General features: G+C 45.3%; 1 protein-coding gene across 5 annotated transcripts in view; it reads left to right on the plus strand.

Annotated features, from left to right (window-relative positions):
• Positions 1 to 1,122: 1,122 nt before the first annotated feature.
• The window catches only part of PROSER2 (proline and serine rich 2), a 45,153-nt gene continuing 21,308 nt past the window's right edge, over positions 1,123 to 24,967 (plus strand). The window contains exons 1-2 of one of the 5 annotated variants that reach the window (XM_042991036.1): positions 1,123 to 1,198; positions 22,101 to 22,317. In XM_042991036.1, coding sequence (XP_042846970.1) covers positions 22,180 to 22,317 — 138 coding nt within the window. In that variant the 5' untranslated portion in view covers positions 1,123 to 1,198; positions 22,101 to 22,179. The other 4 variants (XM_042991033.1, XM_042991035.1, XM_042991034.1 and 1 more) reach the window with 4 other exon arrangements.

Raw genomic sequence — 24,967 nt, forward strand, 5'->3', positions numbered from 1 at the left:
CAGCAGAAAGCTTAGACCCATTATTCATCAAGGATTAAGGACCGACAGTATTGATTCCCTCCTGGATTGGGTTCAGAAAGGGGCGGATAATAATACTTGCCTAATTAACCAGCATGTTGGGTAGATTAAAGTGCTTTGTAAACATTAATTAAAGATGCAGGGAGTTAGTTGAGGCCAATGTGTTATTAGTGAAAAAGGTGTCTCTCCTTTAATCAGGTCCGTCTTCCTGGGGAGGGCAAAGAAATGAGCTAAGGACGAAGGTATTGGGGCTCGGCCCTGAGCGCCGCCGTGACTCAGTCATTCCGTGCGGCCACTTCCTTCCCCCGTTTTCTGTAAAATGGGGATGCGCGCGCACACACGCACACACACATACACACACATACACACACACAGCATTTCGGAACACGGGTTTCAGAATGCCTGCCGGCTGGGTGCACAACCAACCCTACAATTAATAAAGCCCCGTAATTCTTGCTTTCTCCCTCTCTCGAAAGCTGTGCTGCCCCGTGGAAACACTGGGCACATTAGCTCTCAACAACTTAATGAAAGCCTTCCACCACCGGCTATTAACCTCAGTCGTTATTTCCACAGCCACGGAGAAGAAAATAGCACCGAGCAATGGGGTCAGGAGCCCCGGGAGGAGTTTCTTCGCCTCTCTGGACCTCAGTTTTCCCTCGGTGCAAAAAGGGGCACAGAAATCAGGGGCTCGTACTAAGGATTGCCTGAAATAACGTGTGCGTTACATGGCTCCTCCGAGGGTAATAAATAGTCCGTACTTGGGAGTTACTATCGAGTAACACGCCCTCTCAAAGCTGACGACGACCCTGTCGGAGCTCCAGACGCAGACCCTATTGCTCTTCTCGGCGGGTGTAACTCGAAGGTGGCGCCGGGGGAGGGGAGGGTCCCCAGATTCAGACCTCGCGCGGCGACCGAGGACCCCTTCGAGAGGCGGCCGCGGGGCCGCTCCGGCGCGGGGGCCTGTCCCTTTAAATGCCCCGGGCGCGCGCTGAGTGTTTTGGGGGGCTGAGCCCCGGCGGGGAGCGCGCGGCGGGGCGGTGCAGCGCGCAGGAGCGAGCGCGCGGCGTGTGGGGGAGGAGGGAGCGAGGGGCGGGGGTGCGAGGGCGCGGCGCGGGTGGAAGCGCGGGACGGCGAGAGCGCGGCCGGCCTGTGAGCGTGCGGTGGGGAGCGCGCGGCAGAGGTGCGAGCGGCGGGCGGCGGCGGGAGCGCGCGGCCGGGCGGCCTGGGACTGTCGGCGAGGCGCGCGCGCGGGCGGACCCGGGAGCGGGCGGCGCGAGGGCTCCGGGTCGCGGTCCGGGTGGGCACCTGCGGTCCCCGGGGCGGAGGCTCCTTCCAGGTGAGTTCGGACCGTGCGATCCCCTACTGGGTCCGAGAGGCGGGAGGGTGCCCTGGCAGCCGGTGACCTCGCCTGGCACGTCGGTGAGCGGGGCGCCGTTTGGAGTCTGTAGAGGGAGGCTTGGGCTCGGATGGGTTTCAGATAGACGAGGATGACCCATTTTTCTTGTGGCCCGGTTCTCTGTACTTCCCACGCTGCCCCGCCGGTGCCCTGGTTGCGTGGATCTCTCCCTGCGCGCTGCTCCCCTCCGCCTCGCTTGCCCAAGCCTCCTGGAAGTTAGGAAAGACGCGCAATCCGAGGGACCGTAGTCGACCCGGTGGCCTCACCTACGGGAAACCCAGTGCCTCCCTTTGGGATTTCAGGGATTCGGTTGCGCCCTAAATTGGGGAGGTGGGGAGAACGCGGCTATTTTCGGCTCCGAGGATGTCCTGTTTGGGGGGCGCAAGGTAGTCCGAGGCACGTGTTTAGCTTTGGGCGCAGAGCGGTTACGAGTTGTCCCTAATATCCTTCCCCTGTCCCCACGGCCCTTCCCCGGAGTCGTTCCAGGACTCGTCGCCTGCCTTGCCGCCGCGGTCCTCGAACTCCCGGGAGCTCTGCTCCTTACCGCTGCGGAGAGGAGGGTGGGAGGCTAATATTGACAGGAGGTAGGCAAAGCCACCTGTTAAGCTTGGGTCCTGCGCGAGTGACCAGATTTTTGTCCCCACCCCCACCTCCGCCCCCCAGGCCCGGATCACCAGCAGGTAACCGAATCAAGTGGGAATGCGTAGGATCTGCAGTGAATCGGGGCCGGAAGGGATTAAAACAGGAGAAGAAAATGTGGCCGAAATGATGCAATTTAACAAAAGGCAATACAGTAAAGTCCAGTATTTCTCCAAGGCTTTTTAAGTTTCCCAGTATTGTTTTACGGAGTCTAAATTTAAGCATCTAACTTTTTTTTTTTTTTTTTTAAACCGCAGGAACTAACCTCAGAAAACTCTTTAACTCTTTGCCAGGCAGTCTGGTTGGTACCAGCAGAAAACTTTAAAGGAAAGTCATTTTTTGTGTCTCCCTCCCCGCCCCCCAGCAGAATAAAACAAACGTTCAGGTCTGTTGCAGGAAGACTGTAGGAAGAAAGTTCCTTCTGGCTCTAATTTTAATGGAGAACATTTTTTCTTTTAATCTGTATTTCTGAAAAATACAGAAATGCCAAGCCAGGTGTAAGTGCAAACTTGAGAAAGATGCTCACAGAAGAGATGTTTATTAAAGATACTTTTCTACTTTATTTTTCTAAAGCACTGCATACTTAGGGTTCTAGCATGCACTAAAAAGTTAGCCCTCAAAGTTCCATGTGTGAATGTTACAGATTGTTTTTCTAGGTGGAGGAGGTATTTCGTTCATGAGGCCAATGTGGAAATACAAACAAATGTCCTATTTACTTGGGATTGGGTGGGAAGGACGGAAGTTGTCTCAAATCTTTCTTGCCAGACTTGACAGCGTATGTATGGAATCTTGTGTATTTTCTTGCCCAGACCAATAAGAGCCACTTTTAAGTGACTGGATAGGTTCCTTGGTAACGGCGTTTCAAATGAGCTTTTCTTTGAAAATTTTGGACACTAATAATCTAAAAGCAACACGTTTTCTCCATTACTAAAAATCAGGAAGACAAAATTAGAGTAATATTGGCTAGTAATAATTTAAAGAAGGCTGGAAAGATGAGAGATGCTTTTAAGAAGATTGGAGTGTGTCAGACTCTATGACAGTCCCCCTTTGCCTACTTTGGTGCAGGGGCTGAGTGTTCATTAATTCGTTCAGTGATATTTAGAGACTGACCACGTACACCAGGCTGAGTTCTGAGTTCATTCTTGGGCACACAGACATATCTAGATAACAGCCATATGGCCCAGACTGATTAAAATCAGATCAAGTAAGCCTTCATCAGGAGCTGAAGATACACCTGGCCCTGGTTCCAAAGTTCTCAGACACCTAAGGAGCCTGTAGTTGGCACCGTGTGTTGATTCTAACGATCATCTCAAATAACTAACCCCATGAGGTAGAGTGGAGCCTTGAAGCCTGAAGGGAGAGAGGTGAAAGTCTTGGGTGGAGCAGAGCTAAGAACAGGGGAGCCTCTGAAACAGAAGTTCAGGTGCACCTTATCTCACAGTTGCAGGACAGTCGCCAGGGGCATGGAGGCCATGCGGGGGTAGGTGCCAGGGAATCCTAGGAGCATCCCAGAACTTGAGCTCTTTGCTTCGCCGAAGGGCAGCATTGCATTTCAGTTTCCGTTGCCCTTTCTGGTCGTGATGCCGGTGGCTTCCTAGCTGCCTGCGTGCTCTGCGGACGGGCCCTGCCACTCTGCCCGTGAGACACCGCAGCACGCCCCGCCTTGAGTCGTTGAGTGCATCTGCTGGCCATTGCAGAAAAGCCTCTGTCCACACTGGCACAGCAGGATCACTAGAGTGGACTCACTAGTAGTAAGTAGCCTCTGTGGAGAGCCGCAGTGAGGCTGCGCCTCTCAGTAACCCCCTTGTCCCCCTTCTAGACACGCAGCATTAATATTGAAACCTATTTTAAGAAAGTAGGTGCTGGGTTTATAATCCATGTGGTCAGGATTCGTGGTAAAGGAATGTGTAGGGCAGAACATTCCCCCTTGTTGGAGAGAGCGGTGATAGCACTTTATGAATGCAGATCTTCAGACTGGATATTTCCAAAGATCCTAGCACTGTGAAGACTTGAATCTCTTTATTTCCTAAATTGTACTAAATACATATATATTATCAAGTTTATCATTTTAAAGTGTACAAATCGGTGGCATCGAGTACATGCACATTCGATGTGTTTGAGAAGAATGTGTTTTCTTTAATTTGTTTTCTGTAGAGTGGCATGTGGGTGGCTCAGTCGATTAAGCCTCAGACTTTTGATTTTGGCTCAGGTCATGATCTCACGGTTCAGGAGTTTGAGCCCCGTGTCGGGCTCTGTGCTGACAGTGCAGAGCCCGCTTGGGATTGTCTCCATCTCTCTCTGCCTCTCTCTCTCTCTGCCTCTCTCTCTCTCTCTCTCTCTCTCTCTCAAAAATAAATAAACATCAAAAAAATGTTTTCTGTAGAGATCTGAAGATATCCATTAAATGAACCTTATTAATTGAATTATTCCTCACTAACTTTGTGTCCACTTAACATGTCAATAACTGAGAGGGGTACAAGAGGTCCCCGACTTGATGGTTTTTAGACTTGACGATGATGCAGAAGTGGTGCACATTCGGTAGAAACCATACTTGGTATTTGGAATTTGGATCTTGTCCTGGGCTAGCGACCTGTGGTCAGTCCTCCCTCGGATGCTGGGCAGTGAGACCCAGCTCCCAGGCAGCTGGCAGCCGAGGACAGACATCCATCCACCGACAACCCTATCCTGCCATTCTGTTCTTTGAGCATAGTGTTCAGTACATTATGTGAGATACTTAGCATTTCATTATCAAGTAGGCTTCGTGTTAGAGGATTTTTGCTCAACTGTAGGCTACTATGAGTGTTCTGAGTACTTCTAAGGTAGCCTCGGCTATGTTTGGTAGGTTCCATGTATTAAATGCATTTTCAGCTTAAAATATTTTCAACGCAATATGGGTTCATTGGGATATAATCCTATCATAAGTCGAGGAAGATCTATATCGAAAGATACCACTGTAATGGGGGCTTTGTCAATATCTCCTTGTATATTTTTTAATGTTTATTTTTTGAGAGAGTGAGAGTGTGAGTGGGGGAGGGGCAGAGGGAGGGAGACACAGAATCCGAAGCAGGCTCCAAGCCCCCAGCTGTCTGACGTGAGGCTCGAACCCTTGAACCCATGAACCCCAAGATCATGACCTGAGCCGAAGTCGGACGTTTAACTGACTGAGCCACCCAGGTGTCCCTCTATCTCCTTGTATTGTAAGCTAGAAAATATTCTGAGGCTTTGTGCCTACTATTTTATATGTTAATATCTAACTAACAATGTGCATTTGTAAGTTTATATTGGTAGACAATACAGTGTCTGATAGGAATTGAACTTTTACTATTACGTAGTTATCTTCACCATTAATGAGGATTTTGCCTTAAAATCTATTTTGCCTGATGTCACATAGCCAGAAGTGATCTTCTCGTTGCTGTTGTGAATATTGGCTTGGTGTATCTTTTCCCATCCCTTTTATTTTCTTTTAAATGCCTTTGCTGAAGTATAACTGACATTCAGTAAACTGCACTTATTTAATGTGTGAAAAAAGAAAAAAGTAAATTCACAATGTTGTGCAGCCTTCACCACTATCTAGTTCCAGAACTTTTACATCACCCTGAAAGGAAACCCCATTCCTTTAAGCAGTCCCTCCCCATTTCCTCCCTACTCCAGCCCCTGGCAACCACTAATCTGCTTTCTTTCTTTATGGATTTCCCTGTTCTGGATATTTCATATAAATGGAATCATACAGTATGTGGTCTTTTGTGGCTGGCTTCTTTTACTTAGCAATGCTTTCAAGATTCATCCATGTGATAGCATGCATTGGTACCTCATCCTATTTATTTATTTATTTATTTATTTATTTATTTATTTATTTATTTAAGACACAGAGTGTGAGCAGGGGAGGGGCAGAGAAAGAGGGAGACACAGAATTAGGCTCCAGGCTCTGAGCCATCAGCACAGAGCCTGATGCAGGGCTCGAACCCACAGACCACAAGATCATGACCAGAGCAGAAGCCGGACGCTCAACTGACTGAGCCACCTAGGCGTCCCATACTTCATCTGTTTTTTAAGTGGCTGAATAATATTTCATTGGATAGACCACAATTTGTTGACCCATTTATCAGTTTGTAGACATTTGGATTGTTTCTACCTTTCAGCTGTTGTGAGTAGTGCCGCTATGAACATTTGTTTACTAGTTTTTGTTTGAACACTTGTTTTAACTCTTTGGAGGTCTGCACCTAAGAGTGAAATTCCTGAGTAAGAGTGAAATTGTATTCTTGCCAGCAACACGTGAGGGTTCAATTCCCCCACGTCCTGCCAACATTTGTCATTTTCTGTATGTGTGTGTGTTTGTGTTTGTGTGTGTTTAAATTGCCATCCTTGTGGCCATGAAGTGGCAGTTCACTGTGGTTTTGATTTGCGATTCCCTAAAGACTAATCGTGTTGAACAACTTTTCATGTGCTTGTTAGCCACTTAATAGGTCTTTGGAGAAATAGCTTTTCAAGGACTTGATTCGCTTTTGTATTAGCTTTTGTATTGCCAAAATCTTGCATGTGAGCGAGTGTGGTTACTTTTTTTAGGTTTATTTATTTATTTATTTATTTTGAGAGAGAGAGAGAGAGAGAGAGAGAGCATGCAAGTCGTCGTAGGAGCAGAGAAAGAGGGAGAGAGAGAATCTCAAGCAGGCTCCGCGCTAAAAGACGTGGGGCTCGAACCCACAAACCTTGAGATCGTGACCTGAGCTGAAACCAAGAGTCAGACGCTTAACCGGCTGAGCCACCAAGGTGCCCCAGTCTAGTTATTTTTATAGGGCTTGGTTTGTGTGTTATGTTCTTTCTGAAACCTTCATTCTGTTGTTTTGGGTTTTTTTTTTCCCCAGCCTCTTTTTGCAGGCTTCTGCTGCTCCTCCTAGGAGACTAATGTTCTGACTAGTGCTTTGAAATATTTAATATTCTGCCCATTTTAGTTATTGTTCCAAAGGCCTCAGGTGTTCCTTTGTTCATTCAAGCAATATTTGTAGCCTGACCATCTGCACTGTGCTGTGCCCTGAGCTAGTCACTGGGTATACAGACATACCAGTCCTTACATGCTTCTTTTTTGATGTCTGCAGCTACGTTTTATTTTATTTTATTTTATTTTTTTAATTAACATATTAATAGTGCCTGACATAGGGAAAAAGAGCAGCACTCAGCTGGAAGTGAGGGCGTCTTCCTCCTATTTTCTAGGATTCCTCACTTTGCATTTCTGGAACTTGGTTTGCTGGTCTGCGAAATTTCGGGTAGGACTAAATGACTTCTCAGGCCCCTCAGACCTTGAAACTAAAGAGGATAAATTAAGGATTCGTGACTGCTTTCTTTTACAAACCTAATTCTGTGAGTGTACTTAAAATAGTTTATGTTGCCCAATTTTGCTTAAAGAAATTATCTCGTGTAGGAAAAAAAGATGCCTGTGCTTTTATGCTAAACTATACACAGGCGAGTTTGGTCACTTGCTTCCTTCCAAAATGGTGCGCTTGGTATTTTTTCCTGTAGAGATTCAGAGGGTTTGAGGAACTTTAGCGAACATTTAAGTTCCTACCTTGGTAGGCACGATGGGGGATATAGAGAAGGATAAGGTGTGGTCCTTGCCTTTGAAAAGCGCTGACCTAATAAAGGAGGTAGGATAAACGTCCATAGGAATCCGTAGCAGAGGCCCACTGCTCTCTTTTGGGAGCAGAGGGCAGAGATGCTCTTTCCTTCAGGGCATCAGAATACCTGTTGGAGGATGTAATGGTGGAGCTGGGCCAACAAGGGGAGGCTGCTGGAAAATCAGAATGATAGAAATGTGGATTTGGTTACAACACTGAGGAGTTTAGCCTTGTGTCTGCGGCCATGAACCACGGAAGGCGTGCGGGTTGGGTTATGACAGCAGGTCCCGTCTTCTGGCTTCACTGTGGCGTAGACGTCTGTATACCCAGGGAGTAACTTGACGTTGAATGGGATGTTCAGGGTTGAGGAAGGGAGGATGGAAATATGAGATAAGATGGTACAAACAAGGGGATGGTGCCAAAGATGTCAAATCTTGAATAGATGTTTTGGTGCAAGAAGAGTTTAAAAAAAAAAAAACAAACAAAACCCACCCATTATTCCAGAGCAGAGAACGAAGGACCTGGACCCAGCTCTTTCTGACTTGCCAAATCGACTTACGGGTTTCAGACCATAGTTTCCTTGTATGTTAAATTGCCCTCCACACACCCTAGATGACCAATGACTTTGTTGACTGAGCTCCTACGAGTGCAGGCAACTTCACTTTATGAATCAGATGTCTTTACAATGTATACATGGTGAATATATTGTATAGTGGGCATTCTTTCCCCCTGCAGACTCTTTGTGTGATGTTAGAGGTGTCTTCAGAGAAAAAACATTTTAGTATCAACATGGAGTAAAACCATACTTACACTACAATTTCATTTTAAAGAATACCTTTTTTTTTTTTTTTTTTTTTTTTGCCGTGGCTAGTTATCAGTTCTATTCCAAGAACGTTAGGTTAACCGTGTAAAATTACCAATATTCGGCTATTTTTGACCTACACAAATGGCAACTTTATGTGATTTCAATTTAATAACGGTGGGCTTGTTAGACCCTTCCCTTTTCAACCCCTGTAAGCATGCAGTCAGTGAACTTGGAAAACTCATGTAAAAACAGTGTATTTAAATATTGTTTATTTCTTAGCTAATTCCCATTTTATTGGGATGTAAGTTCTTACAGAAGGTGTTCCCAGGAAGTGTCTAAGAAGGGAGCCTCTGTCTATATATCCAAGCAGCAGGGCTGGCTATAGGAAGTCTTGGAAGACGGAGTTAAATGTCCGAGGCAGTGGGTGGGTTGACCCAGCAGGATGTCTTGTGTGAGCTTTGCTCCCCCCTGGCTTGGATTTAGATCTGTACGATCTGAGATAAGCTTATGTCAGTCAGATCTCTACTTCCAGTCTAACCAGGTGTTATAAATACCAATGCTACATGAATGTGCATTACCTCAGCTTTACTTTTGTTGTGAGGATGAAAGAAACATTCAACTAGGAATTTTTAGTTTCTCAGAAAAAAAGAGCATTATACAATAATAAGACATAATTATTACTTCTAAGTAAGAAGTACGACATTTTATCTCCCCATTGTAGCATGTAGTGGGTGCTCTGGTAATATTTGCTGAATAAATTCAGAGAAAGCACACAAACTTGTTTAACAAAAGTAGAAGTTAAATGGGCATTTTCTTCTCTTTTACAAAATTTGTTTAAGGGGAGTCTGGGTGGCTCAGTTGGCTAAGCATCTAACTCTTGGTTTCAGCTCAGGTCATGATCTCCCAGTTCATGGGATCGAGCCTGGCATCTGTGCTAACAGTGTGGAGCTTAGGATTCTCTCTCTCTCCCTCTTTCTCTCTGCCCCTTCTCCCCATCCCCCTCTCTCTCAAAAAAAAAATTAAAATAGAAAAAAAATTTTTTTAATTTTTTTTTTCAACGTTTTTTATTTATTTTTGGGACAGAGAGAGACAGAGCATGAACGGGGGAGGGGCAGAGAGAGAGGGAGACACAGAATCGGAAACAGGCTCCAGGCTCCGAGCCATCAGCCCAGAGCCTGACACGGGGCTCGAACTCACGGACCGCGAGATCGTGACCTGGCTGAAGTCGGACGCTTAACCGACTGCGCCACCCAGGCGCCCCTAGAAAAAAAATTTTTTAATTTAAGAATCCAGAAATGCAATGGGCGTATAGAATGTCACTTTTTTTTTTTTTTTTTTTTGATGAGCTAAGAATAAGAACTAGATTTTGCTCTTGTTGAAGCTTTTCTGTTTGCTTCCTCATGTTGTGTGGATCATTCCTTTTTGTCACAGGGAACTCCTCTGAAATGTAGTCAAGGTTGTTTTCTTTTTTTTTTTAATGTTTATTTATTTTTGGGAGAGACACAGAGTGCCATTGGGGGAGGGGCAGAGAGAGCCAGAGATGCAGAATCTGAAGCAGGCTCCAGGCTCCAGGCTCCAGGCTCCAGGCTCCAGGCTCCCAGCTCTCAGCACAGAGCCCAATTCCGGGCTGGAACCCATGAACCCTGAGATTATGACCTGAGCCGAAGTTGGGAGGCTTAACCGACTGAGCCACTGAGCAGGTGCCCCATCAAGGTTGTTTTCAGATGAGGTTTCATTTTAGGAAAATCTAATTTCCACATCTTTTGTTCAGTGATAGGAAAGGGATTGTAGGAGGCCCTCAGGGCCTGTTAACCCAGCCTAGCTAGGTGAGGCCTCTACCCTGAACTTGTTTGCTTAAATGTAGGCTCATCAGTTACTCTCATGTGCTGCCCGCCCTCAGTAAGTTACCGTCTCCTATAAATAGCTGAAACTATTCACAGTTGAGACAGTCTGAAATGAATCTTGGCTTTTGACATGGTTCAGAAAGAGCTTTTCAAAAGAAAAAAAAATCTAAATGAAAGCATGGTAATTGTTCTGGGGAAGTAAAATTACCAGTCTTTAAAATGTATAATTGTATTTAATACCCTTGAGTGCCAGTTAGAGTTTAAGGCCCTAAATTCTTACAGAAGATGTTTTAGTGGGAAGAGGAAGAAAACCAACTCAGAGGAAAAGCAAAAATTGCATGGAAAAGATGCTGAACTGTTGACTGCATCAACAATTTAAAATTCCAGAATAAAACTAAGTCTCTACCCCCAGCACCGACCAGCTTCTGCCTGAGGAAGATTTTCCTTTGATCTTCAGGGCTGGGGTCCAGTCCCAGTTTGCCAGTTGGCTTTCTGAGTGTTTTTTGGAAGCTTTCTTGTCTTTCCAAGGTTTTTATTTTCTCAACATTGAGAAAAGCCTCTACTAAAGAATAGTTACTATGTATCTATTTTACTTCAGGTGTTTATTTGTTAGGGGCTTATTTTTTAAGTTAATTTTGGGTGTGGATTACACTTACAGATGTACACATGCATGCATTTATACTGATATTTATTACATGTTAATACTGGGTAGCATTACTGGTTGGGTGAGTCTAATGTATTTATTGGTACCAACTTTTTAACAGATCATTATTCGTGAAGCTAAGTGAAGCATCTCCTCTATGGCTGTATTTAAAGTTACTCCCCCTGTGCTCTTCATTTGCCCTTGACCGAAATATATATGAAATATATAGGTTGAATGAGAGTACCTTGTCCTAAATTTGACCGCTTTGGTCTATGGATATGATAAAGGATGGGTCACCACAACGAAGTTACCATGTTTTATTTTTACTTTATGTTTAGTTATAATTTTGAGAGAGAGAGGCACAGAGAGAGAAGGAGACAAAGAATCTGAAGCAGGCTCCAGGCTCTGAGCTGTCAGCACAGAGGGCCATGCGGGGCTCGATCCCACCCAACAGCGAGATCACGACCTGAGCCCGAATCAGAAGCTTAACTGACTGAGCCACCCAGGTGCCCCCGAAGTTATCATGTATGAAATAACTCCTAAGTGTTTAAACTTTTATTTTTTTTCATATTTTATTTTTAAGTAAACTCTATACCCAACGTGGGACTTGAACCCACAACCCCAAGATCAAGAGGTGCATGCTCCACCTACTGAGCCAAATGCCCCTAAGCTTTTCTTTTAGATCAAAGGTCTGATTTAAGGATATTATAACTAAAAAATAATAAGATGGTTTTAACATGTAAATTTTGTTAAGGACTGAATAGTAAGTCTCTACTTTGTGGCAAATGTTTTCCAAAGTCCTGTGGTTACACTGAAAAAGAGAGAGGGAGAGAGCGAGCGAGCTTTGCTCACGACGCTCTTGTAGTCTAATCGAAGAAAAAAGAATTCCCTGCACAGCGAAACCGGATGTGATCTGACGCATCAGAGCGACCAAGAGATAGCAAGATGTGGTCAACGAGAGGTGAAATACAAGCAGTGGGTCCTGAAGGAGCCGGTGGAGAGGCCAGTGATGAGCAGCAGCAGGAAGCAGGGTTTGAGAAGGTCTGGTTGCGTTTCTGAGCGAGGCTTTGGAGGAGAGCAACTGGGGAGCCCGTCCAAACCTGGCTCAAGCCTGCCCAGAACATTACGCGGACCAGGCAGATAAAATGTTTCTATTGTAGAAAACAGGGTGGACGAGACCAGGTTGGGCCGGGGCTGGAGGCGCCGTAAGCCCCGTGTTACGGACAGGTGGGTCCCTTGGCAGTACAGATCGGGAAGCCGAAAACCTCCGAGCTCTGGCGGGCCTGTGGTGGGAGAAGTAATCCTGGGTTTTAGAAGGCTTGTTTCGGTCCTTACAACTCACTGGCGAAGGCTGTCCTGCGTGTTTTACTTTTAACAAGGATATTGAGAGTCGACAACTCCAAAGAGGATGTGCGGGACCAGCAGCGGCTCCACGCGGCGTCTCTGTGTGCGTCTGCGCGGGCGCAAGGCGGAAGCGGAGCTGTTCTCAGAGACCCCCACGTGCTGCGATACCCGCCGTGAAGTCATTTTTAGGGAGTCAGCCTGGTACTTTATTTTTAGGGGAGAAATGAAAGGGTTCGTTTAGTCTAAGAATTTCTGTTAAAGCCCTAATGAAGTTGAATAATAGAAAAGAGAATATCTGTATTCAGTTTCTGTCCCACTTCTGGATTGGGTTAATAAAACAACAGAGGGAGCGCCTGGGTGGCTCAGTCAGTGGACTGTGCAACTTTTGATCCCAGGGCTGTAAGTTTGAGCTCCACTTTGTATGTAGAGATTACTTAAAAATGAAATCTTAAAAAAAAAAAAAAAAAGTAAAGGGGCCCCTGCGTGGCTCAGTTGGTTAAGCATCTGACTCTTGATTTCAGCTCAGGTCATGATCTCACGCATGGTTCCTGAAATCAAGCCGTGAGTCAGGCTCTGCACTTGACAGCATGGGGCCTGCTTGGGATTCTCTCTTTCTCTCTCTCTCTCTCTCTCTCTGCCCCTCACCTGAGCTTGTTCTCTTTTTCTTTCAAAATAAATAAACTCAAAAAAAAGTAAAGAGTCGGTATCATTCATAGCTTCATCTTCTAGTTAATATCTTGTTATAAAAAACTCATTTTTAACACACACTATTTACATAAAAGTAGGAATTAAGGCAGAACCAGATAGGAATGAAAAAAGTAGGACTCCTGCCTTTTTTGTTTGAGTAAATCAGAGCTAAGTGCCGATCATCTCCTTTTGTGTTCAGATGAATGAATGCAGAACTACTAGCATTAAGGCCAACAATGGCTATTTTGTGTTTACTGATTATTTCATCTAGGAGTGTGTACATTCCAGTAAAAATGGCTGTTCTCTTTATTTTCACCCACTGCTTACCCATATGAAAAAGCCCATTCATGATAATGAGCTGTGGTGACTCAGAAACAGTTCCCACTGTGAAACTCGTTCATTTTTAATGTTCTTGAAGGTCAGAACCTCCCCCCATACCTTTGAAAGCAGCTTGGCTTTTAAATCATCATATTGAGATTTCTTGGGAGAGAGCTTTAAAGATAATTACTTTCCTAAGATTGTTTTCCTACATTTTGGAACAAGTCTTTACAGAATTCCTGTGAGTGGAAGTAGGGGGACTCAGCTGACGGACTCAGTGTGGAGAGTGATTCTGCCCGTTACTCATAGGTGTGCACACTGACCCTCCCTCCTGCACAGCCTGACGTGGGAAGGGGGCTGTCTCTAGGATTATTTCTATCCCTTTCCCAGCTAAGCTGTGCTTCTGCTGGCTGAATCTTAGCACTGTTGGTAGGTGGCATCTAGACAGAGGGAGGGTCTGAACCACAGGTCCGTGGGGTTCAGCATCCTAGGACACAATCCGGGTCTTTTCTTTTATGAAGAGTTTACCCTGGTAAAGAGTGGGGGCAGTTCTCTTTTTTAGAAAGTGTCACAAAGGCACACTGAGCAAAATTAGTTCCACATCACTCGGTTAAGATGGATAGTTTTTCCATTCATGTTCAGCACTAACAAAGGCAGCGATCACCCTTGTGGTTTTGTGTAGCCTGTCTGGAGGGCATCTGAGTCTTTCTTGTAAGGTGTGATTCCCTTCCCCCACCTAGTGGGTATAAAGCCGAATAGTTGAAGGTGAGGGAACTTCATATATTTGTTCCAGCTTCGATTCTTCGGTAAACTGGATCAAATCAACCTTTCCGTGGTTAATTTCGAGCTAAATTGTAATCCAAGAAAAGTTTATCTTAAGTGGTTTCTCCTTCCTTTGAAAGCACTTCCCTCCTGCATTGCCTTGGGGTTTCTAGACTACACAGGTCTCTCTTCTTCCGTCATTAAGTGGGAACCCATCTGTCCCGCATCGTTTCCTCAGATGCCGGACCTTTCACACGTTTCCCAGGTGATCCAATGATCTGATGAATCATTCCTCTCCAAACTTCCAGGTCATCTTCCTTTTCTGTTTCTCCAGCAGTAGGAGTGAGGTACAAGCAGGTGTATACTCTAGGACAGTCATGTGCCCACCTGTCCCTGCCACTGGCCTGTGTCCCTGGGTATGGGTGTAAAATACAGTGTTTTGTGTGTGGGTGGGAAATTTATGTAAATGGAATTGTGCTAAGAATCTGATTATAACGTTTCACTGAATACATTTTAAGACTTATCCCTGCCACTGTCCAGTTGATTGCTTCTGACTGGTATACAGTATTGCATAGGAAAAGCGTCTACCAGGGTTTGATTATTCTTGGAGTCCCTAGTGGGCGACGAATCTAGATTCCCACCGGCTCTACTCCACAGCAAGCAAAGTTCCCCTGTATTCCTGGAGAATTCCCACGGCGTAGACTGAGCAGTGGGATTTTTGGATCATAGGACGTAGTTTCACGAATGAAGCACTGCCAGACGGCTCCATGGAGGGGTGGTATTAATTTCACAGTCCCCAACCGTGGGACATGAAGGTTCCTGTTGCCCCACATTCTTGCTGGTATTTGTTATTTTTTAGTTATCTAATTTTTGCCAATCCAGTAGGTATAAAATAATGGCATGTGGTAGTTTCAATAGTTAATAGTTTTAACTTCTAATTCTTTCGTTCACCAGTAACATTAAACATCTTTCACTTCTTAGTCACTTGGATTTCTTCTCTGTGAACTGCTTAATCATATTCCTTATTTATTTTTTTCCTGATGAGTTTCCTGTCTTGTTACTGTTGGTTCACAAGAATATTTTGTATATTCTAGCTATCGGTTCCTTTTATGAGACGGTAAACCGTCGTCTACCAGCCTGCCTCTTTTCTGTTAGCGTTGCTTACAGTGTCTTTCATTTTTATGTAGATAGATTCATTGCAACTGCAATTTTCACCTGAGGATTTGTGTTTTCTGAGTCCTCATGAATAGAAATATCAACGGAGCAGAATAGGAAATTCAGAAATAGAGCCTACCATGTAAACATTTAGAAATAACATTTAGTATTTCAAAACAGTGGAAAAGATGCATTTTTCAATTCATGGCATTTGAGTAACTGCATAACTGTGGGGACATAGAGCTCTCAAGTTGGATCCAATCTTTAAATATGAAAAGTGAAACCATAAAAATGCTAGATAGAACATATAGGAAGTGTTTTGTTGACATCCTTAGAATAGGAAAGGCCTTTCCAAGTCTGCAAAACCCATGAGGTATAAACCAAAAGATTGATGAATACAACTTTATAAAAATAAAAACTCTCCAAGTTAAAGTACAAATTAAGAAATTTAGGAGTCTTCTGGTTGTTCGTGGCTCTTTGTTCTTCCGAATACATTCTTTCTCCTTTTTTTAAGTCTCTAAAAAATTAGAAAACCAGCCTGTTGGATTTCTCTAAGAATAGCTCTGTTGTGATTTTGATTATTCTATTAGCTGCACTGTCCAATAGAACTTTCTAGGATGATGGAAATTTTCCAGTAATTATTGCTTGACATACAGCTAGTGCAGCTGAGGGACTGAATATTTTAATTTAATTTTAATTAATTTAAATTTAGGGGCTCCTGGGTGGCTCAGTCAGTCGAGCATCCGACTCTCGATTTTGGCTCGGGTCATGATCCCAGGATTGTGGGATCGAGCCCCACGTGGAGTTCCGTGCTGAGTGGAGCCTACTTGAGATTCTCTGTCCCCCTCTGCCCTTCCCCCACTTGCACTCGGTCTCTCTCTCTTTCTCTCTCTAAAAAAACAACAAAACAAAACATTACTTTAAATTTAAATAACCAGAGTTCATTGGACAACCCACATCTATAGCTTCAGTGCAATTCAATTTTAGGAGAACAGCTCATTTTTATGGTATTGACTCTTTTAGTCCTGAATGTGGCTATCTCTTTATTAGTTCCTTACTGACTTTCAATAATATTTTATTATTTTTTCCAAAAAAGTTTGCATATTTTTTGTTAAATTTATTTTTTGTTGTTACACCTATTTCTAAGTAATATATACATATACACATATATACTTTATGCAATTTTGTTTTATATTATTATTTTTTATTTTATGTTATTTTAAATGTTTTTTTAGTTATTGTTTCTGGCTAGCATATAGAAATTGACTTTATTATATATTAATTTATATCTAGTGACTTTGTAAAACACACTTGTTGATGCTAATAATTTATGAGATTTTTGGAGTTTTCTACAAATACCATAATTGCCTGTAAATACTGACATTTTTGTTTCTTCCTTTTTGATCCTTATGCATTTTTTTTTCCTGCCTTTATAGGTGGGGTAGTACTTAAAATACACTATGCAGTAGAGGACAGCAGTGGTAATAATGGGAATGGTTTTAATGTTTTGTCATTAAGAGTGATGTTCGCTGTAGTTTTTGTCATTAAGTGTGATGTTTGCTGTAGTTGTTTATAGACACCTTAAATTGGGTTAAAAGAAGTTCTCCCCTCATCCTTTGTGACGTTTATAAAAAATTATGCCTAATATTAAATTTGTCCAACACTTTAGCTATGCTAAATCTTCTGTTTACCCCCATCCACTTGAATTTTTAAATTGCTATGAATTTTTTTTCTTTAAAAAAAAAAGAGTTCAATTTGGTTCTTTTTTAAATTACCCTGGTCATTTTGTATGATGGGACAGTTTCCTTCTGCCAGGAAGAGAGGGTCCTCGGAGGTATTTTCATACCGCATCCCGCATCTGAAAACCATTTCAACGGGCCAACCAGGCTATCTCATCCAGCAGACCCTGGAAATGCGGGTTTCTCCGTGGGGCTTTGCTTACCTTCTCTCGCCGCCGCCTCGCCTCGTAGCTAATCAGTAGGCTTCTCCTAGTCCTAAAAGCAAAACAAAATAGGTAAACAAAACCAATGAGTCAAAATACCTTTCTCCAACCCAGTAGTTCCTGTAGCTACTGCCTTTTTGTCCTTCCTGTCACACCTCAACTTTTTACATTTTAATTCCAGGTAGTTCACATACAGTGTTAAATTAGTTTCAGGTGTATGATACAGTGATTCAGCGCTTCCTGTACTTGGCGCTCATCACAACAAGTGCACTCCTTAATCCCCATCACCTATTTCACCCACCCCCGCTCCGGACATCACACCCCAGCTTCTAAAACAATTCACCATGCACCCCACTCCTCCGTCCCCGCGTTGGTCTGCTGTCGTGTGCTTTCCGCTCGACTGTCTCTGTACTGCTAGCTCTTTATGAGGTCACCTTGGTTGGTGAGTTCAGTGGACAGTTTTTGGTCCTTAGTCTGTTTCGCATTTTGGCGGCCACGGTTCACTTCTCTTTTTGTTCTTGAACTGTACTCCCGCCCTGCCTGTTAGTCACGAAAATTTCAAAATCCCTTCCCTTTAATCCCTCATGTTTTTCTGTTCCAGCCTTATGGCCACAGCAGTTTCAAAGTCTTTATATCATCTCTTAGGTGAACTAGGAAAATAACTTGATAACTGCTTTTATTGCCCCTGAAATAGATTATTTATTGGATCGTGAGTATATGCAGCATTCAAAACAGAAAAAAATACACATGCTCAGGCTTTACCCTCACAAATACGTTCAGTAGGTCTAGGTCAGATACCTCGCTGAATTAAAAACCAGTGCCTGTATCAGGTTCCTCTGTGGAAAAGGTGACTCTTACCCATCAATTTGTTGTCTGCTCACTGTGAAGTAGGAAAATAGCAAACATCTAAAGAATATGCTTAGGCCAGAGAGGAAGGTAGGCCTCAAATTGAAGCATGTATTGATTGGTAGGGAAAAAACTTGAATTATGAAGCCTTTTTGGGAATGGGTTAAAGTTGATTGCTTTTAGGAGAATGGTCAAAGTGCTGTTCCAGGATTAATCCTGTGAGAACACAGCAACAGCACAGGGAAGAAGGGAGATGGAGAAGCTAGGACAGCAGTTAGCTGGCTTTGCCATCACGTGGGCACCGGGGAAACTGGTCCCAAACTTGGTGGTGGGACTAGAAAAGGGGTGGATCCATCTGAAGAAGTACAGGAGGGCTGGCTGCTGGTTGATGGCGAGTGGTGGGGAGGGGCAGGCCTCAGGGACATCTCCCAAGCTGGGCGTATGTGCCACAGCCAAAAGTCGCCAACGTCTGTGGATGGGCTTTGACTGGCATCATTCATCTTTGGAGGTTGGGGTGCTTTCGGACGCATGATGGAAAGACCTAGCTCCTGAGGCTGTTCTGTACACCTGACTGTAGCTATTTGGAACTGAGATGGGGCGGGCTGACGGTGAAGGTGGGCTTCATGCTTGATGCCTCCAGGTCATTGTAGGTCTTTCTGGAATGCGTGGGGAAGATGAAGAAGAGGAGATGCCTTCCTCCCTTGTCTCCAGTGCACTCACCGGAGGGTGTTCACTTGCCTAAGTCCCACAGCCCCACCAGCCCCACCAGGTCCCGCAACCCCAAATAGCCCATCCTCCCCACCCGCAATGCTTGGCAGATGGAGATTTACTAAGACTGTAGATCAGTTGTGGCCTTGACCTCCTTCTCTCTGCTCAACTGATATACTAGACCTCTCCAGAGAAGGACGTAACTAGTAAATAATGAGAGATAAGCGCAGGAGGTATGAGAGAATAAACAGGAAATGAGCACACGTGTCTCAAATTCCTGCTCCTGTAGTTTTGGGCCTGTCGGGACTTCTCAGCAAGGCTGGTTCTGCTCCTCTGGTAGAAGCTTCTTCATCTGTGGGGTCTCTTAGTCTCCCTTGTTGTGAAGTATGCTGTTTGCAAGCCCAGAGTGAACCCATGGTTGGACAAGGAGGCTAAATATTTTAGGGTGGTAATGACCATCCCGGACTCCTAGCTGTGGTCACTCCCGTCAAACCTGTCTGCCCTGTGTGGCGTGCTACTTCTCTCCTTCCATCCCCTTTCCAGGCCAGACTGGAAAAGGAGAGAGGGCTGCTTCTTTGCCCTTCCTCTTCAGAAAACTTAGCTCTCTCCACCACGGACCGCCATGGATTTCATATTTCAGTTGCTAGGGAACTAGGACCAGGGAGCCCCTCGTTCTTAATCCTTCGGAGACCACAGAAGATTGCCACATTGAGCCTGTGAAGGACATCAGACCAGGGTTTTCACTCTCTCCCCGACAACCTCTGCCTTCCGAGGAATGCTGGTCAGCTTCCTCCTGTTCTTTCAAGACAGTAATTTGTCAAAGTCTCAAGGTTATAGTTTTACCATGTCAGAATAGCTTTTAAAAGTGTAGCAACACAAGAGAGAGGTCTGCTCTCGAGTGGCGTGCTAAGTTAGCACCCTCCGGCCGTCCCGTGAGCGCCTCAGATGCTGCTCTTACTGCGCACAAGCACGAAATTCCAGACCTTTCCCCGTGGACGAGGCAATTCCACCCGGTTCCTGCCTCACGTGGGGCTGAATCAGCATCTCACTGGCCCATCTTGCATCCCCCTGTTGTGTCTGGGGAAGTTAGTGACCCACATCTCCCTCCTTTCCTTGGAGCATGACTTAACTGTAGTTCAGGAAGGAACTAGAGCAGAGTCAGTGGGTAGGAATGTGCAGATCAGAAAGAATCGAAGCATCCGCGTGTCTTCTCGCATTTCCTGCCCACCTCACCCAGGCCCTGGCTACTCACGGTCCCAGCGATGGGGAATGTTACTGGCTGTGTGGACAGTTTAGATAAAGTCTGTGTATTGTTGAGGCTTGCTTACTATTAAAAATTTTTTTAACTTTTAACGTTTTCTTAAGTCTTTTTGTTTTAACATTTGGAATAATGGCCAACTTTCAAAAAGTACATATATGCCCAGAATCTTCTGTTCCCTAGCCTTGCTCTTAAATTGCCAGTTGAGTTGGGCTGATTCACCTGAAGAATGAAGAGAAACCAAGAGGACTAGTTCCATTTTTGAGCTGTTCTAACACCTTTGGGATTTCCCTAAAAGATCTCACAGTAATTTTTGAAGTGTTTTTAGTTTTTTAAACGTTTATTTATTTTTGAGAGAGAGAGTGAGCAGGGGAAGGGCAGAGAGAGAGGGGGACACAGAATCTGAAGCAGGCTCCAGAACCTGATGCGGGGCTGAAACCCACTAACTGCAACATCATGACCTGAGCCAAAGTTGGACGCTTAACTGACTGAGCCACCTAGGTGCCCCGTAATTTTTGAGGTCTTAAAGTGACAAAGTCCACCTAAAGGTGTTCAGTACTGATTGAGCTTTCTCCACAGATGTTCATGTTTCTATTAAAAATGAACACACACGCAAGCGTGCGCGCACACACACACACACACACAGTTGTGCTGATGGATCTCTGAGCTCACGTACCCCTCAGTATTCTTAAAGGGGCTTGTGAGGCCACCTGGCAGTATTTTCAGTTTAGGAAGGAAGAACGTGGGCTTGTGTCTCTCCACTTGCCATAAGCCTCCACAAGAGGCTTACTCCCTTATTCCCTATTAATCTTGTTTGGTCTTCTAGAAGGTTTTGTTGAACTCAATTGTCCATTGTTCAGAGACTGAGCTGAATTTCCTGCTAAAAGAGTCAGAGTATGAAACTAAGGGGCTGATAGGGGGAATTTCAATGTCTTTGTTCCTGAAAGTAAAAATATGAACTTCCTTGTTGTGTTAACTTAAGATACTTTAGTATCTTATGTAGAAATTGCAAGAGCATCACAGCCTCCAGAGAGTCTAGAATCTCAGAGATGTCACCAGACTTCCTTTCACAACTTCCTAACTCTTGTCACTCTGCTCAACTCTGAACTGCAGTGAAGCTGGAAAGGAACCATAATTTTGTGGTGTCTGAGGTAGAAAAGACTAGAATCAATAATCAGCACAGGGAAATCCTGAATCTGAGTGTGAAGGTGCATGAAGGTGCTGGCCCTAGGTATAAAGGAGGGGCTCAGAACATTACTCTATCAAATTTCCAGCACCAAAGTCATTGTTAGTGCATCCATCCATCTTTTCCTTAAAAAGGATTCTCTTCCTGGCTCTCTGCCCCTCCCCCACTTGTGCTCTGTCTCCCTCCCTCCCTCTCTCTCTCTCTCTCTCTCTCTCTCTCTCTCTCTCTCTCAAAAGTAAACATTAAAAAAGTAAATAAATTGGGGTGCCTGGGTTGCTCAGTCGGTTGAGTGTCCGACTTCAGCTCAGGTCATGACTTCACGGTTCATGGGTTTGAGCCCCATGTCAGGCTCTGTGCTGACAGCTCAGAGCCTGGAGCCTGCATTGGATTCTGTGTCTCCCTCCCTCTCTGTCCCTCCCCAACTCATGCTCTGCCTCTCTCTCTCTCTCTCTCTCTCTCTCTCTAAAGCAACATAATAATTTTAAAATTTTTAATAAAAATAAAGTCTATTAAAAATGATTCTTACATCTTCCTAATGGAAAGGTATATAAAGGAGAAATGAAAATGAGCAAACAAAAATTAACTTAGGGGCTCATAATTCCCTTTGTGTTTTTAGAGTTTATTTATTTTTAGAGAGAGAGAGAGAGCAGGGGAGGGGCAGAGAGAGAGAGAGAGAGAGAGAGAGAATCCCAAGCAGGCTCCACGCTGTCAGCAAAGAGCCCGATGCGGGGCTCAAACTCACGACCCATGAGATCATGACCTGAGCCCAAGTCAAGAGCCCGATGCTTAACCAACCGAGCCACCCAGGCGCCCCTGATTCCCTTCGTCTTGATGGTCGAGGCTGCGAACCCGGATGACCGTGACCCACACCCAGCCTTTTCTCTTGGGACTGAGGCCCAGGCCCCCTAACCCTGTCCGCCTGTGCTCCATTTCTCCACAGGTAGCTGCTGCTTCAGCATGGGACGCGGGCCCCTTCCCCACTCCCTGTGAGCGGCCCGGGGGCCCGGGGGTCCGCGGGGATGCCTGTTAGCCGCCAGCAGTCAGAGTCTTCGGAGATGGAGCCGGACGCGTCACCCGGCGGCAGGCTCGGCGACCTGAGCCGAGGGGGCAGCTTGGAGAGCGGAAGCAGCGGTTCCCGCTCCAGGAGTGTCACGCTGGTGAGTGACCGTTCGCTCCGCCGCGGCGGCTGGCTGATTCTGTGCCGGCCCCCCGCCTCCCGGAGGCACGTCTCGGGGCATCCTCTTGGGTTCGCTAGCTCGGCGTCTCCGCATCCGTGCTCTGTCAGGTGGCATCTGATTCGTCATCGTCGTAGGGTCTGCACAGATGCCGAGCCTTGCTCGGCAGCCAGGCGGATCTCGCAGTGGTGGCCGGTGACCCGGCCGCCGAGAGGACCCTGCCCCGAAGGCCGTAGGACACCGGCGGGGGCCTGCTGCCGTTCAGCTCGCGGAGGGTTGAAAGGAGAGAAGGCCTCACGGGGCAAAGCAAATTCACTTCGAAGCGGATTTTTACCTCTTTGCAAATACAAGTGCTTTTGTATCCATCTCTCTTAGGATCCAGGCCCTTACACAGCCTGAGAAAGCTTTGGGGACGTTCACAGAAAGGACATTTAGCTTTAAAGGTGACCCGTCTGCACCCCTTGCCCCTCAAGATACTCATGTTGCAGGAGAGAGACGTTTGTTTTCATAGAGGGAAGGACAGGAGCGAGTTAATGTTGGCCGCACTGCGAATGGTCTCTGTTGTTTATCTCAGGCCCTTCTAGTGGGAGCAGAACTTCCTTCAGCCCTAAAATTAATGCCAGTTGTGTTGAATATAAGACAGATTCATATGGTGTAGAGAGCAGTTAATAGTAATGATAGAATTTATAGACTCCTACTTGTATGTTCTCTTAAACCATCACAGTAACGTGAAATGTTACCTGATTGCATTCACCAGAAGAAAAAATATAGTACAAATTACTCTCTGAATATCCAGGAGACTAGAAGTCCTTAAGAATGGAGAAGTATGTAGAAATGACAGATGAACTTGGCAGTGATTAGCAGAGTGTATGCTCCAAAGTATCACGAAGCAGCCTGCTTGGTAGATGGTGTTTCTTTTTTTTTTTTTAATATTAAAAAAAATTCTTTTTCTTAATTTTTTTTATGTTTATTTATTTTTGAGAGGGAGAGAGACAGAGTGCACGCAGGGGAGGGGCAGAGAGAGAGGGAGACACAGAATCTGAAGCAGGTTCCAGGCTCCGAGCTGTCAGCACAGAGCCAGACATGGGGCTTGAACTCACAAACAGTGAGATCATAACCTGAGCTGAAGCTAGATGCTCAACTGACTGAGCCACTCAGGCACCCCCATTTTTTTTTTATTTTAAAGAGACAGAGTGCACAAGCTAGGGAGAGGGAGAGAGAAAATCTTAAGCAGTCTCCATGCTTAGCACAGAGCCCAACACGGGGCTCAATACCACGACCTTGGGATCATGACTTGAGCCAAAATCAAAAGTCAGACGCTCAACCGACTAAGCCACCCAGGTGCCCCTGTAGATGGTATTTCTAGGACTTGAGGTGGTGACTTAGGTCCTATAGTCTACAGGACCACCCGTGCCAGTGGTGATGGGAAACAGTGTAGAGTTTTCTCAGACGCCCCATGGTAGCTAAAGAAATGGGTGTAGCATGTTAGCAGTCAGGGTATTTGAATTATTTTCTTGTTGAACTTGAGTCTCTTAGCTTGCTTCGTAGCATGGCCTCTTTTGTAGGAGAATGAAATAATAAAGAACCCCCCTCCATCTCCTCCTAGGAGAGACCACAATCCCACGCATGTCAAGTGCTCTGAATTTCAGAAAGGAAAGCTGCTGTGTTTGAATCTCTGTCCTGGTCACATAGGGTCACTCTTCATGCTAACCAGTTAATGCCCTCTTTCATCAAGTCTTAAGGGTGGCTCACACTCACATGCTCCAAAGACATACAGGACTCGAGTGACCTCTATGTCCCATGAGGAGTGGCAGGAAATGACTTTGCTCCACTACCTTCTGTCTCTCTTGTGTGTGTGATTGACTGGCAGCTGGGGGCCACCTTCCAGGTGCACAGCCAACAGATAGGGGAACATGTCCTTCATTCCCAGCAGGTGATCTGGGTGGTGCATCATCACCCAGGCTTAGAAGGCTTAGAAGAAGATGAAAAAGGGCCTTTTGGAGGGATCACGGTTACCAGAGTACCCGCATGGTATCTTTACTGGAAGAAGCAAGTCTGTAAAGTGAACTCAGGAGTTTACAAGATACTGCCATAGAAACTACAACTTTTCATAGAACGTAGGTATAGGCAGACGGGACGTTAAGGTCTGTCATCTGGCAAATTGGGAGACTATGCGCCATGTTGATGCTTTGTCAGGATGTCATATACAGGAATACATCTTCAGGGATAAAAGCTCTTGTTTGAAGGGAGGTACTCTTAAGTGTCCCTATTAAGGGATACGATTAAGTATCAGTTCCAGAGTCACAAAGAGAAGTGACTTATTTTGGAGCCTTTTGTCATGGGTATTTATTTTATGTTTATTTATTTTGAGAGAGAGAGAAAGAGAGAGTGAGCACACAAGTTGGGGAGGGGAAGAGAGAAGGAGACAGAATCCCAAGCAGGCTTCACACTATCAGCACAGAGCCTGATGCGGGGCTCGAACCCACAAAGTGAGAGATCATGACCTGAGCCAAGATCAAGAGTCAGATGCTTAACTGACTGAGCCACCCATGCACCCCTGCCATGGGCATTTTTAGTAATATAGTAGAAATATCACACGCGTGGGTGGCTCAGTCGGTTGAGCATCCCCCTT

The sequence above is a fragment of the Panthera tigris genome, chromosome B4 (assembly GCF_018350195.1).
Source record: "Panthera tigris isolate Pti1 chromosome B4, P.tigris_Pti1_mat1.1, whole genome shotgun sequence".
Lineage (NCBI taxonomy): Eukaryota > Metazoa > Chordata > Mammalia > Carnivora > Felidae > Panthera > Panthera tigris.